Below are 18208 nucleotides of genomic sequence, written 5' to 3' on the forward strand. Positions count from 1 at the left end.
GCGCAAGAGGGCCAGTGTAGACAACGCGGTATTGTTTTGCGCAAAAAAGCCCCGATGGCGAAAATGGCGATCGGGGCTTTCTTAGGCAAACCCGGGTCTAGATTGGCACGGACGCTTTTCCACAAAAGCACTTTTTGTGGGAAAGCGTCCGCGCCAATCTAGATGTGCTTTTGCGCAAATGCTTTTAACGGAAAAACGTTTCCGTTAAAAGCATTTGAGGAAAATCTTGCCAGTCTAGACGCACCAAGGGCCTCAGTGAGAGCAGGAGCCTCCCCTGCACCCCTGTGACTGTGACCAGCAGCCCCTGCACACACTGTCGCGACTGCCCCCTGCGGGGACCCCCAACTCCTGGGACCGCCCCCGGCCGCGGGGCAGCCCACAGAGTCCGGGGCCGGCGGGGGAGGGGCGCTCGGCGGAACCTCCGTGTCGGGGCCCGCGTTTCCGCCCGCGCCGCGAGCCGCGCTGCACCGGGGAGACTCGCCCGGCGGAGCCCGGCCAGGGACGGGCCGGCGGGGGCGGAGCCGCGGGCCATGGCTTCCCCGCTCGTGGCGGCGGCGGCGGCGGGCGACAGCGGCGGGGAGCCCAGCGCGGGGGAGGAGCCGGGGCGCGAGGCGCTGGCGGAGCAGTTCGAGCGGGCGGCCGCGCGCGTGGCGGGGCTGGCGCCGGCGGCCTCGCGCGAGCAGCTGCTCTACCTGTACGCGCGCTACAAGCAGGTACGGGCGCCTCCCTCGCGGCCTGCGCGCCCCCGCCGGGCGCCCGCGCGCCCCCGCCCCGCCGGGCTCCCAGGCCCGCGCCCCCGCCCCCGCCGGCCGCGCGCCCCCGTCCCGCCGGGCTCCCAGGCCCGCGCCCCCGCCCCCGCCGGCCGCGCGCCCCCGTCCCGCCGGGCTCCCAGGCCCGCGCCTCTTTCCCCAGCGCCCTCGGGGCGGCAGAGGCGCCTGGACACGGCCTCCTGCTCGGGGGCGTCACGCCTCAGCCCTGGCCGGGGGCTCTCCAAGGGCTGGTTTCTGGTGACGGGGCAGGCGGGCTCCGGGTGGGATTTCAGCCTGTGGCGACCGTGTCCCCCGTTGGCGGCTCACCCACCCACCGTCGGGTCACGGCGCCACGTCAGTTCGCTTCCTCCCCCATCGTAGGCCCCTCGTGGATGTGAAGGACCCCTCTGAAGTCAGTGGCGAGCAGGTGGAAGCGGGGATGTAAAACCCGGTTTCAAATGTTCACTGGATAAACTATCCGGCTTAGGTCTGCACTGGCAAGATTTTGCGCCAATACTCTTTAGCGCAAGGGTTTTTGCGTTAGAGTATTGGCGCAAGAGAGCGTCTACGCTGGCATGTGCTTTTGCACAAAAGCATCCGTGGCAGTGTAGACGCTCTCTTGCGCAAGAAAGCTCCAATGGCCATTTTAACCATAGGGCTTTCTTGCGCAAGAAATTCGTGTTGCCTGTCTACACTGGCCTCTTGCACAAGAGGGCTTATTCCTGAGCGGGAGCGTCATAGTTCTTGCGCAAGAAGCACTGTTTTCTTACATTAGAACGTCAGTGTTTTCTTGCACAAGAACTCACGGCCAGTGTAGACAGACAGCAAAATCTTGCCAATGTAGACACAGCCTATTATTAACTCGGCCACCTCAGGCTGAGCTGGGATAGGTCAAGGTGGGGCTGCCCTGGCTTGGCCAGGGCCAGTTAACCAACTATCCCAGTAAGCATACTGGTAAAGCAGTGCTTACCAGTTAATTCTTTACATCCCTAGTGAGAACATGGATCCATCCATGCAGATCCTACTGCAGGACTGGGGCATGAATGAAAGACGAGTGACACTGTTGTTTTTTCCACCGCAATGTTTCTCGAGTTGTTGTGGCAATTACCTGTAAGGATAAGAAAGCGTTTCATGGTCAACCAGGCCACCTGTCGAAACCAAATGGTAGAAGGAGAGTGTCAATTGAGACAGAATTTTTTATAACAGATGTTTCTCTATCAAGACTAAATTAAGACTGCTTCTTGTTGCAGACTGTCCTGCAGATAGTAGACTTTGCATCACTTGCACTTGATTTAAGGCAGTAATTTAGGCCCTGATGCTGCAAACACTTATGCACATGCTTAGCTTTAAGCTCATAAGCAGACCATTGAAGAGCTTGCTGGTCACAAGGCACTTGGTCTCCAGAGTGTTTTCTGCCACTTCTGCAGGTGTCAAACCCTTTCGCTGTAAAAGGATCTGGAAATGAGAAGGGACTGCTAACTGGTTTCTATTTCGGGCTATTGCATGATTAGAGGATGAAAGGAGCTGCTCTCTGAAACCTCCAATGTGACTGAAACTGACAGTTGCTAGCAGGAGAAAAGCATCCAGCAATGAAGGGATCAGATAAAGTGCTCAAAAAGAGGACCAGGTAGCTAGGTAGCCTGTTTAAGATACCAGGAGATGAGCCCTGGGAATCTTGTGGAGTGGTCGAAGTATTGACTATCAGATGACGGAAAATCATGAAGGGAGCTTGAGAAGATAGAGCAGATGGGAATGTGGGATGAAATGAGTATGAGTAGACAATGATTTGTTTTTACACTATTAGCTACCTCTTGGCATGCAGCAGGGTCTGCAGGATAAGCTTTATACCGCAGCGTGTGTAACTGCTAGGATTTTTAATGGTTACACGGTTACTTTTAACAGTTTTTTTTTTAAACATCCCTCCCAGGGAATTTCTCATTATTAGTAGTAAGACGAGAGATGAGGAGCTTAATGTTGTTTAGCTTGAAACTACTAAGAGGAAATTCTTCAAACATTTTCACAAAACCTCGATTTGTTCTAAGAAAAAGGAGTTGCTAACTGCATTGAGTCACCTCAAGTTTCAGTAGCTGAGCTTTTAGACTGTTGTCAGAGAGGCATGCATATGTGATGCTTTTAACTGCTCCTCTATAGAGTAACAACACAATAAGGTCTGTTTTGTTTACTGTATGCCATATCAGTATCATTTTGAGATGTGGTGAACACACAACAAAATACAGGAAAAAATATTTAAAAAAAAAATCTCATAAGGGCCTTACCTCCAGAGTCCAGGACGTTTGGAGACAAGGCTTCCTCTCTGTTCTTATCTCACCCTTCTGCGTTTAGTACTCATGCACAGAGCCTTTATGTTCTGCATTGTCTAGACACAGTGAGGCTAGTTAAGGACAGAGCTACACTTTGCAGATGTGGGCATCATTCCAGTTAAAGTCAGAGGGACTCTTGCATGCACAAACTGCTGCAGGAGCAGGCCCTGTTCATTTTGATTGGGGAGGGGGGATGGTCTGGCATTTTGGGACTTAAGACAAAAAATCTGTAATTCTTGTACTTAACACAAACTCTAGTTAAGGAAATCGTATTAATATGCATATTAGGTTGCTAATGTATTAACCATTGGACAGTAGTATTACTTGTGTGCAAAAGGTGCTGACTTAGATCTGTCTGCTATTTCTGATTTGACATCCTTGTCTGTCTTTAAGATAATATTTCTTGTTACCAAAGGCTTTGATTTAAGAGGCAACAAAACCATATGAAATGTGACAGCAACAGCTGAGTTCTCTATTAAAATATGGTACATTATTTATCTGAAACTATTTAAATTAGTAACAATATAAAAGAATATTTATATACAGGTTGAACTTCTGTGGTATGGTACCCTTTGATCCAGCAACATCCGTGGTCCAGACTAGAGAGCCCCAGGGCAGGGCCTATGAGCCCATAGGGCACCAGAGGCTGCAGCCAGTGGGGCTGGAAAGCTGGCAATGGTTCTGTGGGAGGGGAGATGCCAAGCCTGCAGCCGGTGGGGCTGGGAAGCCGGCAGTATTGATGGAGCCCACCAGGGAGTAAGGGAGGTGAGCCTGCAGCCAGCGAGGCCGGGAAAGGGGGAGCTGCAGAGCCCACAGCTGGCAGAGCTGCGAGCCACCACTGGAGCTCGCACCTAGCCACGGAGCTGAGGGCAGTGGTGCCAAGTAGCTGGGGAGAGGAGCCCAGCAGAGAGGCTGGTGCTCCCTCCCCCAAGACCACCTCTGGTCTGGAAAAAACCCTTGTCTCTGACTGGTCAGGTCCAAAGGGAGCTGGACCAGGGAGATGCAACATGTACTTTTTATTGCAGGCATTTTCAGATTTTTATTAGTTTTATCTGTGTTCTTGTTTGTGTGTCAGAAACTTGAGAATAAGGGAGTTGTGGCTCTAGTGGAAAAAATGTTGCCAGAGCCTGCTAGGGCTGTATCTAAATAAGAGAGGGAGAATGATTTAGTGATTAGGATGCTAGTCTAGGACTGTGGAGACCTTGTGTCAGATCTCAGCCCTGCCACACTTCTTATATTACCTTGGGCAAATCACTTAGTCACTCTGTGCCTTAGTTCTCCACATGTAAAATTGCTGTTGTGAGAATAAATGTATTAAAAAAAAATGTATCAGGCACTGCAGGAACAGGGCCCATATTACTCAAAGTAGAAATAGAGCAGCTAGTTTCCAGAGGCTAGTGTCTCAGGAGCGATCAGTCTCGTGAAAGTGCTGCAGTATTTGAAGAAAGCTCTTCTGATAGCTGTGGAAATGATGACGTAGTCAGAAAAAATTCAAGAACATGATTAAATCCCACGTTTGTACTGAAAATAGATTTTTTTGCTGGGTCTGGGTCAGTATGAGTGAAATTCTCTTTGGGTGCATCTACACTGCAAGGCTTCACTCGAAATAAGCTACGCAAATTGAGCCTCGTCAATTACGTACCTTCTTTTGAAATAGGGAGCATCTACACAGCACTTACTTTGAAATAGTGCACTGTTCCTCAACTGCCCTTACTCCTTGTGCAAATGAGGGTTACGGGAGTCAGAATAAGAAGTCCTCCAGCTTGGCAGAATTTTCACACTATTTCAAAATAACTGTCTTCTGTGTAGACATGGGCTAAGTTATTTTGGAATAGCACTAGTTATTTCAAAATAGTGTTGGAGTGTAGACATACCATTTGTGATCTAAAGGGGAGCACCATGTCACCTACTGATCACTCCCTGGCATTCAGGGTTTAGGATCCTTACCAATTGGTGTTTGTAGCTGCTGCTTCTCCTCATAATCCCAATACTCCCTAATTTGCAGCCCTCGCTGACCTGAATTCAGGCTCATCCCACTAGTCAGTACACATTAGTGAGGCTTTTTGTTCAGCTTCCCCTTCCCCTGCAGGACAAACCAGAAATTGCTTGTATTGAAAAGTGATCATAGGGAAATATTTAATGGATTCTGACAGTCTTTTAATGCAATTTACCAGCTTGAAACAAGGAGGGCCCACACCTGTTGACCAGTCAAGCCTTCATGGACAACAGTATAGGAACCTGTGACTTGAAATAATATTTTGGAGTGTGTGTCTTTCTGCTAGCTCTGTAGCAGAAGCTTTCTTAGCCTTCGGTTGTAGGGGCAAGAGGGCTGAATCTGTCACAGATGCTTTTCTCTCAGTTATTTGTCAGAAATTGGAATTAAACATTCTAACTAAAAATCCTTCCATTCTCCACTGCTCCGGTTTCAATCCCACTAGTCCTCCAATACTTCATGGAGACATAAAGAAAAATGTAAGAAGCAAAGACCTGATATTTTTACTGTGTAAAAAAAAATCAAGCAGTGCCCTCTTCTTCCTGGCCCCCAACCCCAACTTAATATATCAGAAAACCAAAAAGGGCAAAACCACATTTTTTTTCTTTTGCAGATAGAATTTTAGTATGGTTCCTATATCAATGCTGGCTGGCATCGGTAGTGGTGATGCTGTTGCACCAGCAGAGGAAGAAACAATAAGTGCCAAATTTAAAGTAGGGAGAAACTATTGTCTGGTTTGAAGAGGCTCTTAGAAAATAATTATTAAAATATTAGGAAAAGTACATAACTTTTTCTCAGCATTGTTGGCTGTTTTGTGTGCACTTAGGGTATTGAGCTAAAGAGTAGCCAGGTTGAGGTGTTTTACTTTGATGGTAGATCATATTTCATTTACAATTATCCATTTAAAAAAAGGTACCCTGAATCTCAGAGTGCAAGAGAAAATGTTTAAAATACAATCTACATCATAGTCTGCATAAGGCAGGGCTGACAACAGTTAAATGAAATTATATCCAGTTTCCTATCCGGCTGAAACCTGTTTCAACAAAGTATCTTGCTCTGAAGGTCAGCTAAGACACCCTGTGATTCAAACAGGAAACATTTGTGATAAAACAGTAAACCAAATATTTTAGAAAACTTACATTTTTTAAACCCCCCATTCCCTTTCTGTAAAAATCTAAAAAAATTACTACAACTTCGACATCTACACTTTTTTAAAAAAGAGGTATGATTTATGATTGCAGATGCAGCATAAAACATTGTCTTAAGGTGAGGGATCATTAGCTGATCAAGCAGTTTAATTGGCTGAGCAGCAAGAGTCTTTTATAATAGTTTGATGGATGCAGCTTGATGTGGCTTGACTAGCAATTTCTGACTAACAGGTTTTCATGATCTCTGAAAACATAGTGCCCATGTTTATTCCATCAAGTTCATTTAAACATCCCAATCCTTCCCATATTTCATTTATGCTGGATTTTGCTCTGCCTCAGGGAGTGTAACAATTGCTTTCAAGGGGATTATTCCTCTTTTCATCAGCACAGTTACTCTGACTTGGCCTCTGGTGTAGAAGTATGCATTAGCTGTAAACATGAGTTTGTGATGTAGTCATTTGAGTCATTAAAGAGTGGCTTTTTAACTAATTGGGAATTCTGAAATGTTTGGTTACCAATGCAGGGACATTTATTGGCTTTCTTTTTTATTTTTAAGTCCAGATTTCATTTTATGTAAATCTATTGTTTATCAAAATTGTATTTAATCAATGTGAAAATTCCTGGTTTGTATGGAGATACCAGTAAAAGAGGTAGGAGTCAACATTCTCCAGATCTTTGGTGTCTTTATCTTTTAATGATAGGATCTGTAAATCCAAATGTAAAGTTAATGGGTACATTTAAATTAATTACAGAGGCATTAATTACCAGCATGTCTTTTATTTACTATGTGCTATTCCTTACTTTCTGTTCCCTGGTTCTTCTCAGGAAAAATCTGCTTTTAATTCCTCTTGAGCTAGTGTTCAGAGAATTTGTTCCTGTCAGTCACTCTTCCTCACCTACCTGAACTGTGATCTTGTAGGTGCACTGTGCATGGATCTCCTGTTACCTGCAGTGTGAGCTCTAGATCTGGACAGCCAGTGCTCAGGCTGGAATAAGCTTTGGGAAATGCACAGTCTTCCCTTTGTAAGTGACACTGTTACAGAAAGGCAACTGTTAGTCTTCAATCAAATAAAGGAAAGAAGTTACAAGTCTTCCTCAGCCGTTCTTACAAATATACCTTCATGTGGAAAAATATCCTGAGTCCCCTTCTCCCTAAGACCTCTTTGCACCTCTTCGGTATTGTGAAAGGGACATTAAATGTAATTGATGGTCACTACAAAGCCCCCTTTATGCCACCAGATTAGTTTAAAAAGGGGTCTTTATGTAAATGACACACAGGCTTTTTGTGTCTATATGTGACGTTCACTATACTTGTCTACAATATGTCATCATCACTATCTCAGCTCTTTCAGGATTGCTTATTCACTTACCACCCTCCCTCCCCCCACTCATAATACTTCCATGAACTGTCATCCATTAACACTTCATACTTACCCCTCTCTGTTCTCTAGCCTCCTTTTTTTCCTCTTGCCTCACTCTCCTGTAGTGAATCCTTTGTTTCTACCTACAACTCCAGCCTCGACTCCACAATTTTCCTCTTTCCTTCTTTCTGACCAACTGGATCATCCCAACAGCCTCCAGCCTTGAGTCACTTGCCCTTTTTGGGGTATCTGCTCTGGCTACCTGCTCCTAGATGCCTCTGGAGGAGATCCAGAGACTACTTCTTCTCAACTCTGTCCTCTTTGTTTTCAGAATGGTCACTGAAGATAATTAAACATAGCCCACTTATTTAATCTTTGTGCATAAGGAGTTGAATTTTCTCCTTAATGAATAATCATAAATAGGGCCGGCCCACAACATTTTGGCACCTGAGGCAGGGAGCTCAAATGATGCCCCCATGCCACCTTGCTTGGGCCAAAACTTTGAAAGGTTTCAATTCTCTGGGTCCTAGTGCCCCTCCCCTCCCCAGTCTGGCACCTGAGGCGGCTGCCTCAGTTTACCTCATGGTAAGGCCAGCCCTTCATCATAAATATGTGATTTATCTGCGTGGTATTTTTCTTTGGTCTTGTTGAAGGTGAGCGGTACAGATGGGTAATATATGTAATATTGAGTGAAAATAACTGTGCAGCATCACCTGCTGGGTAATACATTCAAAAGAAGTGATTTGCATATCAGAATTCCATCTCTGTATCCTGTACAGAAAATAACAGCAAGCTGAGACACCAAAAGCTGATAGAGACTGTTAAAATAAAAAATTGGGAGTTGAGAGGGTTGCCCTGGAGAGATGAGGCTAATAACTGTTAATCAGACAGGAGTATAAACTTGCTTTGAAATCAAGAAGTGTAATAAATCTGGGTATTTGCTGCTATGAAATGACTAACAAGCAATAATGATGAACTAAACTTTATCTCTCTTTGTAATAATGGACATTTTTCTTCTGTAGGTCAAATTTGGAAACTGTAACACTCCCAAGCCCAGTTTCTTTGATTTTGAAGGAAAGCAGAAATGGTAAGAGGAAATCCTTGCAGTCCCTAACAATTTTATTTTATTTTGCCACATCTTTTAGAGTGCTTGAAATATGCACATATCTCTGTTGTGCTCTCTATTAATGATTAAAATAATCCTTGGGGGAATTCTTAAATTGGTGTTGCTGTTCTGCTGATTTACTGCTGTATTGTGTTATAAATCAGCAACACATAAATATGAGTGAGTGAAGTAGCTTTTCCTTTTTAAGCCTGGCTAGAGGATTACTGGCTTCAAAACTGGATAAAAGATGTCTTTCCTTTTCCTAGAAATATGTAGCTAGGCTTGTGTTAGCCCTGATCACTGTGTTTCATTGGTGACAACGAGTAAAAGCTGGATGTATAAGTTCCTATGTTTTGCTCTGTACCTAGGGAAGCATGGAAAGCACTGGGAGATTCAAGTCCACACCAGGCTATGCAAGAGTACATAGCCACAGTGAAAAAACTGGATCCCAGCTGGAATCCTCAGGTAAACAAATAACATCCAGAAATCCATTCAATATATTTTTATTGCATATGTGAGCATTTGCATCAGGTCTTCACTGAAGAGGGTCCAGGAAGATCCAATTCACTGCACAGGAAACTTAAATTCTTAGAGACATTTTAAATAGTATTTCAGCCCCCAGGTTTATTACTTTATCAGACATTTAAAGGTTTCATAGTCTCTCTGATATATAGGCATTGTCCTGTTTTAAGAGAATCATTCTTTTAACAGGTATCTCCTTTGACTGGGCACCATTACAACATCACAGTCCCATCGATATATTTTATTAGTCTTAAAAGTGCCACCAGACTATTTGTTGTTGTTTAAGTTTATCCTGTACAGACTAACTTGGCTACCCCCTGAAGCTTCTGAACATCAAAATTAGTCTTTGCAAAGTGTTAACTTAGAATTACAGAGGTGCTGTGGAACATCTGCATCCTTTTTATAACATTTTCAAAAATACCTACTTCAGGTGTATTCATTTTACAACCATAGAAAATTTGTGGCTTTGTTATTCCTCCACCTTAACAAAAAAAAAAAAAGTGGTTGTCTGAGCATAAGACTTGGATCCAAACACTTGAGTTCTAATTCTGGGTTTGATGTCTCCTTTGGCATTAGGGTAGTTGCAGAACTTCTATGCCTCAATTTCCCTGTCTGTAAAATGGGGATCCTAATGCTCCTCTGTCTCAGAACCATGCTGTGAGAATTAGTTAATATTTGCAAAGTGTCTGGAGGAAGAAAAGCATTATAGAGCATCTCTAGAAAAATAACTATGGACTGCACAATCTCATTAACATACAAAAGTCAAAGTGATTTGCCATGCTCTAACTTATATAAAATCTTGTCTAATCTAAAACATCCATGCAAAATAAGGGGAAAATCCAATAAATATTGATCACTTAAAAGCCTGAATGAACAAAAACACCTTGCAGCTCAAGTATTATTCATAAAGTATGGGGGGGGGGGGGGGGGGGAGCGAGAGACCTCTTCTGTATCCTTATGCTGTCGCTGTAATGCAGCTTCTCTTGATAACTAGAAATCTTCCCACTGAAATGTCATAGAGTGTGGCATGCTCATCCTCTGTTGGTGGCCAGTTCTGAATTGCATGGCTGTTCTCTGCAGCAAGAATCCAGGGCATGAATTCAAGAATCGACTTCGTTTTTCAAAATGTCTAAAAATTGAACCACTCAGCAAATGAAGGAGCTGGAATTCTGGCTCTGTTTGTGTGAGTGTGATTGCTGCCTCCTGTGCTCTGCACTTCCCTTGGCTCCTCAGTGGAAGGTGAATAAGCCGTAAACCAGCATATATTTTGGTTTTACTAATACAGCTGTTGAAGGTGCTTTCATTGATTGCAATGTCTGCGAGGTAAAGAACTGAAAAGGCACTGTCATCGCTGGAATTAAAATCTGACCTGTCTTGATTGTGCCAGTTCAGAGTTCTTTCCTTAAGGAGCTAATCGTGACATTTTCTTTTGTTTTCTTTCAAGAACTTAGCACTGTGAAAGGGTGTTGAATGGCTATCCCTAGAGACTGAATGCCTCAATTCAAATCGAGAATAAGCATTGTTCCCTATTCTGCCCATTGACCTGGAAAGGGAGTTCAGTCACCAACCTCTTTTAATCCTTGGTCCCGCTGGGGCTACTAATAGTGGTAGTCGTTTTTACATTGTGCACCCTTGTCCGCTTGGAGCTGAACTGAGATCAAAGCCTGATACTATACTGGTATGACATTTTTTTAAAATTGTATTTGTAAATGCTGTGTGACTTTGAGGGTCCTGTTAGGCGGGAAACCAGTTCAATCTGTATCACACAGGTTGAACCTCTCTAGTCCGGCATCCTTGGGTCTTGACAGGTGCCAAACCAGAGAATTGGCCAGACGATGGGAGGTCAATATAGTCTAGCAGCATTGCCAGCACTTCTACGGTTTACTGACATTTAGGGGTAAATTAGAGCTAAAGAACACTGAGAGCCAGGGCTGTAAACAAACTTTATGGCACCACTGGAAACTTGGCCATACCCGTGATAAGTGGACATCTGGCTAACTAAAATCATGCCGGACCACAGATTTTTCCAGATAGGAGAAAATCTGGATTAAGAGGTTTAACCCATACTTCAAAACATTAGTGCACAAACTTATTTATTGATAGTGTCACACTTTATTCATGCTTTCTTTTTCCGTTTTATAATTTCAGTCATGGAAATGTTTGTTTGAAGGGATTGGGAAGCAATGATAGACTGAAAAGGGGCCACTCGTAAGGCAGGTAGGGCCCAAATTGTCCTATATCGCTAGTTTCATCTAGGAGTGAATGCCTGTCTTTAGCAGTCTTACGGGTTTGAAACCACAAAAGGGGATGATTTGAGGCTATCTGGATTTCCTTTTTAGTAGGAGTTTTGCTCTAACATTTCAGCAGTTCTTAAGTGTTTAGACCATCACACATGCAGCTTTGATGTCTAAAACTTCAAAGGTAATAAGCATTTTCTGTTTGCTATCAGAATGCCATATATAGTGATCATGAAAAAGATATAGGGATAATTATGTAATTCTTCTGGCTTGATGTGCATTCCCCATAGCTTAGACCCTAAATTTGTATCCTGATTGTACCCATTGCTTTGCACATCCTCTGTGAGCGAGCCAGAAGTCAGTTGAGCAAGGTGGGAAGGCTCTACATTGGAGGAAGGTGCCCGAAAATAGAATGAGGAAGAGAAAGTTGCTACATCCTGCAGCACTTGTGCAGGGAGAGGGTGATTTTTAAAACAGCATTAAGAAGGAGAGAATGATTAATTAGTGTGTCAAACAGCAACTTTTGTGACCATGATATTTTCCATTTGTCTGTTTAACCACGTTAGTAATGACACACAGGAGAACCAGCCCTCCCCTTCTCTCATCTCTCTTGGGCTGATCTCATGCTATCTGTACTCTGTGATTTTTTTTTTTTGTTGCACCAAGTCTACCTTCCTGCAGCCACAAGAGGGAGCTCTATCATAATAACTAAGGTGTATTTGTCTTGAAAAGGTGGTAAAATAATAGCCATTGTAGTCTTCCCATTCTAAATTGAATTTTAAAAAAAAGATTTGTGTGTACAGTACTAGGTATTTAGTCACTGCCACTGTCTTTTTCCTCTTTACGTCATCTGTTTCTAGGCATGAACTGGTAAGTTTATTTCAATTATAAGCAGATTTTAAATAAGAAATAATAGTTGTGTGCATCTAATGAGCTTTATTGAGAGAAAATATAAGGTCTCTTAGGAATATGAGAAGTTCATCTGTTCAAGCTGGATTCAAGTTGCCAGCATTTTTAAAAGCAAGAGCTATCCGGTTTTAAACTTTCCTTGAGAGTCTATTTCATAGTGTAGTATGTTTCATTATCAGAAAACTTAATTGCTAACCTTTCTTCTCAGGGGTTTTCTGATGCCATCACAAAAGTTTGTCTCAGATTTAAAACTAAAAGCTTGTTTTACAGTTAAAAAAATACACTGCAGATACTCAGAGATTCCCCAGTCCCTAGTTACAAAAGGCTGGAACATGGCAGAGGAGTCCTTTTTGCACCAGTATAGTCAATTATTTTGTGTACACCTCTTTAATTGACTAGGCTTTATATGTGATTATTTATTCCCTACAAATCTGCAATTTGGAGAGATACAGACCACGGTCTGCGTGCCACTGCACAAGCAAAGTTAGGGTACATTCTGGGCTATTGCTTCTCATACCAAGATGAATATCAGCACACTAAGTGCTTGGCACACAGTTCATGCCATAAAAATAATGTAAATAACTCAATTTCTTTTAGCTCTTTCTTCAGTTCAGACCTTCCATTTGCCTCCATTGGCTGAAACTTTGGCACTTTGTGACTCTAAATTCTCCTTCTTCCCGTTCTTATGTTGCAAATCTGCCTGTTGTCATCACTGCAGTTTTTCTCACATCCATCATAGCTGCAGTTCCATCATTGCTAAATCCTCCTGCAAGCCTTTCTTTCTTCTGGTCTAACTCAGGTTTCTTTCTCTGTGGCCTCAAGTCTCCAGCAGGTCCAGAATTCTGCTGCATGCCTCTTCCCAGGAACAGGAAGCATCACATCTCCCTGTTGGCAGAGTCTGTTCCTGAACTGACAGTAACACTTACCTGCCTTGGTTTTTACAAGGGTGCGTCTACACAGCACCCTTACCTCGAAATAAGCTACACAATTTGCGCTATGCAAGTTGCATTGCTTATTTCAATGTTATTTCAAAATAGCTTATTTTGAAATTTGGCGCTAAATTTTGAAATGAGGCGCTATTGCGAGATATCCCTTACCCTCATGCAGTGAGATTTACAGGAACATCAGAGTAGTGAGCCTGTTATGTTTCGATATGACTGGCTTGCTCTTAAGACATGGAATAGTTATTTCAGGATACCGGAGCTATCCCAAAATAGCTCCACTGTGTAGACAGAGTCCAACACGGAACAATGGAGCATTTGAAGGGGAAATCACTCACTTTGAGGGAGTTTGGGGGCTAAGGGCTGGGGTGGGGGGTGCAGCTGCAGGAGGAGCTGTGAGGTATGAAAGGGGGTGCAGGATACTGGCTCTGGGAGGGGGCTCAGGATTGGGGCAGAGTGTTGGTTATGGGAAGGGGGCAATAGTTACCTCATTGGGCAGCTCCTGGTTGGTGTGGGACCAACGCAGACTATTTGCCTGTCTTGGCCCTGCACTGTTTCTGAAAGCAGTTGGCGTGTCCCAGCAGCCCCAGGGAAAGGGGGGCGGGGCAGAGGGCTCTGCCTGTGCCTGCAGGCATCACCCCCGCAGTTTTCATTGACTTCATTTTCTGTCCAATGGGAGCTGTGGAGTCAGTGCACAGACACCACCTAGTCTGTTCGTCAGAGGCCGCAGGGACTTGCTGGTTGTGTCTGGTAGTGGCAGGGAGCCTGCCTAAGCCCTGCTGCACCACCGGACTTCTAGTGGCTTAAAATCTCTTAACTTGGCTTTAGTAGCCTCTGGGAGATAAAGCCCGATTCTAGGAGACTGCCAGTGAAACCAGGAGTGTTGGCAACCCTAATCCCCTTTCCTGAGCACTCCTGGACCTTGAATTTCCAATGTTAAGATGTTCAGGAAATAAATTTTCACATAAACAACAGCATAGATCAGCTGTTTGAATACAAGTTCTTTCTGATGACTAATTGACATTAGTAAAGCACTAGTGCTGAGTTTGTTTAGCGAGCGAGTTCAGAGCACAGAATTAAAAGCAGCTACCAGAGAGGATCACTGAAGAAAATATACAATCCTTCCAATAGAAACGGAATGAGCTTGAGCACAAATGAAGTTTCAAGAGTAACATATTGTTGCTACAGGCACAGTGACTTGTAAAACAGCTTGTATGGAATGAATGGGGTTTATTTTTGGTTGAACTCGTTCTCCTGAATGGTCTGCAGAGGGCAGTATTTCATAATATGGCCGCCAACTATTATAATGTAAATAGCTTTGAATGTGTCACTGTTCAAATAGCCTTTCTTGCCACATTTAAAATGTTATTCTTCACTTGCTTGTACTTAAAATGTGTGTAAGAGAGAATTCACATTTCAAGGATACTGTGAAGAAACAGATTATCCAGACTTTAACCACAAAAAGCAGGATCTGCACTGTGAATCTAGATTCTGCAGGTGAAGCTGGATATTACCGATGTTAAACTCGAGAAATAGTCTAGTAACAAGTGATAAAGCTTGTTTTAAATGGGTGAGTGTTTCGTATTTATTAGAAATTGGTCTGAACCAAAACACCAAACTTAGAATCTCTATAATGACCCAAACCAAAACTCTGTATCCAAACGTTCCAAAACTTCGGGTTTGAGATCCAGACCCGAGGTTTTACAAAGCTTGATTTTGGTGCTCAAACGTGACTTGTTGGACAGAGTTTTGAGCAACAAATTCTGATTGCTTCAGTTTTAAGGTTTTATATTGGGCTCATGTCTAACGTTTTATTAACAAATGGGTAGATCAGGCTAACGTATTTATTCCTCTGACTCTGTAAATGGTGTCCCACGGAGAGAGAACTTTTGTATTGGAAGAGTTTAAGTAAATAACTTAAGAAAATTTGATTGAAAAAGCTGTGGCCCATAAACAACACCACAGCACTCATCATGCCTTCCCAGTCTTTCTATCACTCAAACAGATGTCGCCTTGTTAATCTGGCCAAGCAGCCACAGTTTGCAGTCAGGAGTGAGAAGCAGAGTGGTTTGGAAAGGATTACAGTGGGGGTGGGGAGAGTAGGGGAAAGATGTGTTGGATCTGTGCCTAATGTGAAAATACCATTGATTACATTCTCCTATATGTTTATTTGCTGAGATGTGAATATCTCTGTTTATGGTTTACCATTCAACAGGAAAAACGAGCTCCCTTCTGTGAACAAAGCTACTTTGAGCATTCCATGCATGTAAAGCCCTTGGAAATAGCAAGTTTGGGTTTTTGTTTTTTTAATTAACGATCTAATTGAAATATCAGAATTAGGTCTGACACCTTTTGGTTAGCTCACTTCTTTATGGCTTGCTGATGGGGCATGTATAATTGTATATGTGGCATTCTCTTGTCACTCAGATCTCTGCCAGTCTTGTTAAGGATGGAGTTTCAGGTGCATTCTGAACTGCTTGGGTTTTGTTTTTAGTATGTTAGCTCTTTAAAGTCAATTGACTTTTTTGTAGTAGTGCCTGCTTTTGTATTTTACCTGAAAATTAAATCAGTACTCAGTAAAATATCAGTCTGTTGAGGTTTTTGTAAAAACACAGACTGTCAATAGGAGAATGCATAGCTGTCTTTTAAAGTTAAATATGTCGTATTAATGCTAAACCCCCTCTGAAAACCGACTACTTTTTAAAAAAATTCATAAATTGGTAATTGGGAGTGGTGGATGAGAAGTATCAGATACTGCACTACCAAAAAATTACTATATTCGCCATCATCACCACACTATCTGATCTTATTTTTAGCCAGCTTCTATGGTATGTTTTAAATCTACATCTGGCCTGATATGTGGCAAATTTCACCCCAGAGTAAATTAAAATGTCTGTGTTATGAATCCTTCAAAAGATGTGTTTATAATGGAATATAGAAGCAAAGTCATAAATGTGGTATTACAACTGGTACTGCAGTCCCAGCCATGAGTGGTTGGTGCAGCTGAGGCAGGGGGGAGACAGGACTCCAGGCCCACCCCCTGTGCTGAGGCCCCACCCCTCACAGGGAGAGGAGGAGGCGGGGCAGCGCACCGAGTGTGCCCGCCCCCTCCCAGGAGGGGAGGATACAGGGCAGTGCGCTGAGCATGCGTAGGAGCAGCGTAGGAGGGGAAGGAGCGCATGTGTGCAGCGCGGCTCCCCCACCTCCCTGGAGCACTGGAAGAGGGGAGGAGGCTGTGCGGCTCCTGGAGCACTGGGGGAGGGAGGAAGCCAGGCGCTTCCAGCCTCCCTAGCCCAGCGCATGGGGAGGGTGGGCACTAGGGACAGCAACACTCTGCCTCCGGAACGCCTATAGCAAACGTTCTGGGGGTGGAGTGTGGGTGGGGCCAGGCTGGCTGTTTGGGAAGACAAAGCCTTTCCCCATCTAAGCCACTGACCGCCTATAGTGCTGGCCCACACCAGACTTCATTTATGACCTGGTATTTTTGTGGTTCAGCACCATGAATCCATTTGGTTGGATTACTGGCTGCAAGGCCCAAGGTTTAAATACGCAGTGTGATTCTCCACCCTCAGTTTTTCTATGCCAGTTGGAAGAGGAGTGTTCATGCCCTGTTAGTTAAGGAAGAATGTCTCTGGAAGTGTGTGTGTGGCTTAGAAGAGTAAATGGAAGCTTCTTATACAAATCGACAAAGTGCACATGAGAGGGCTTCAGTAAAGTTGAAGATCTGACTCTAGACCTTCCAGTCAACGTGCAGCAGCTTTTTGTTGGCACACAGCTTTAGAACATTAGTGGACATTATGCTAACATTTCAGCTGCTGGGTTAGAGATCTCCTAACCTCCTGTAGCTACAGTTGCGGTAATGTGTGAGTTAGCCCTGCCCAGTGAGAGAGATGTGTGGTGTTATTTTAGAATCCTAGCTGTGAAGTTAAGTTCCTTCAGGTTGCAAGAATAAGTGGCATGCTTCAGATGACTCCTGAATGTATTTTTCTTGGTGTTAGAGCAGTATTTCTGGAGTGATTTGTGGGCGGCCAAAAGAACTGTCATGTGGAATATGACTGATTTGGTTTTACCAAATGGAAAATAATTAGCTATACAAGTTAAGAATTTACATACCTTTTACAATTTTATTGAAAATATACTTTTAAAAATCAACTCCTACGTCATTAATAAGGGAAAAGCCCATTCACATTAAGGATGTTAAAATGTGGTTACTTTCCTAATTGAGTAGTTAGATTTTTTTTTTAATTGACTACGTGATTAGTCAATAAAGATCACAATTACAGTGCTCGGTCTGGCTTGCACCAGGTCCCAGCATAACCTCCCCTGCTGCCACTCTGCATTATAAAGGACAGGTGAGCTGGCGTGCGAAAACACCAGCTCAGTCCTTGCCCCCGCTGTGATGGGTTAGTTGCCTAACCTCCCCTGCTGCCGCTCTGCATTGCAAGGGGGTGAGCTGGTGTACAAAGACGTTGGCTGCCCAGTCTCTTGTAATGCAGAGCTGTAGCTAGGGAGGTGGGGGGAACGCAGCTAGTCCATAGTGCTAACTGATAAGCTCCTGCTTATTGGTTAGTCGGCTAGAAGCTTACATGCCTAGTTCACGATGTTTTATAAGCTAATGTAACACCACTTCACAATACTAGCTATTCACAACACCTGTACGAGGAAGGGAGGTAAGTTGTCATGTCCACCTTAGTGATGGGGAAATAAAGGGAATGCTACATAAAAGGAGCCCATGTCATCCCTAAGATTAGGTTGCTGCCATCTGGGGGATGACGTGAGCTCCGTCTATGTACTATCTCCCTTAGTTTCTCCCCCATTCAGGGGAGGGGTTCATATTGCCAAAGACGGAGGCACTGGTACTGCTGCAGGATCCCTTTGTAACCTCCTGTGACCAAAATGCTAAATATCTGATTTCAGTAATT

The 18208-nt window shown here is 43.9% G+C and overlaps 1 protein-coding gene across 1 annotated transcript in view; it reads left to right on the top strand.

The window, feature by feature from the left end:
• The first annotated feature begins 473 nt into the window (after positions 1-473).
• The window catches only part of ACBD6 (acyl-CoA binding domain containing 6), a 126463-nt gene continuing 108728 nt past the window's right edge, over positions 474-18208 (top strand). The window contains exons 1-3 of the mRNA XM_075936818.1: positions 474-713; positions 8595-8659; positions 9046-9142. Of these exons, the coding sequence (XP_075792933.1) occupies positions 531-713; positions 8595-8659; positions 9046-9142 (345 nt within the window). The 5' untranslated portion in view covers positions 474-530. The remainder of the gene's footprint in view (positions 714-8594; positions 8660-9045; positions 9143-18208) is intronic.

Source organism: Pelodiscus sinensis, chromosome 9 (genome assembly GCF_049634645.1).
Source record: "Pelodiscus sinensis isolate JC-2024 chromosome 9, ASM4963464v1, whole genome shotgun sequence".
Lineage (NCBI taxonomy): Eukaryota > Metazoa > Chordata > Testudines > Trionychidae > Pelodiscus > Pelodiscus sinensis.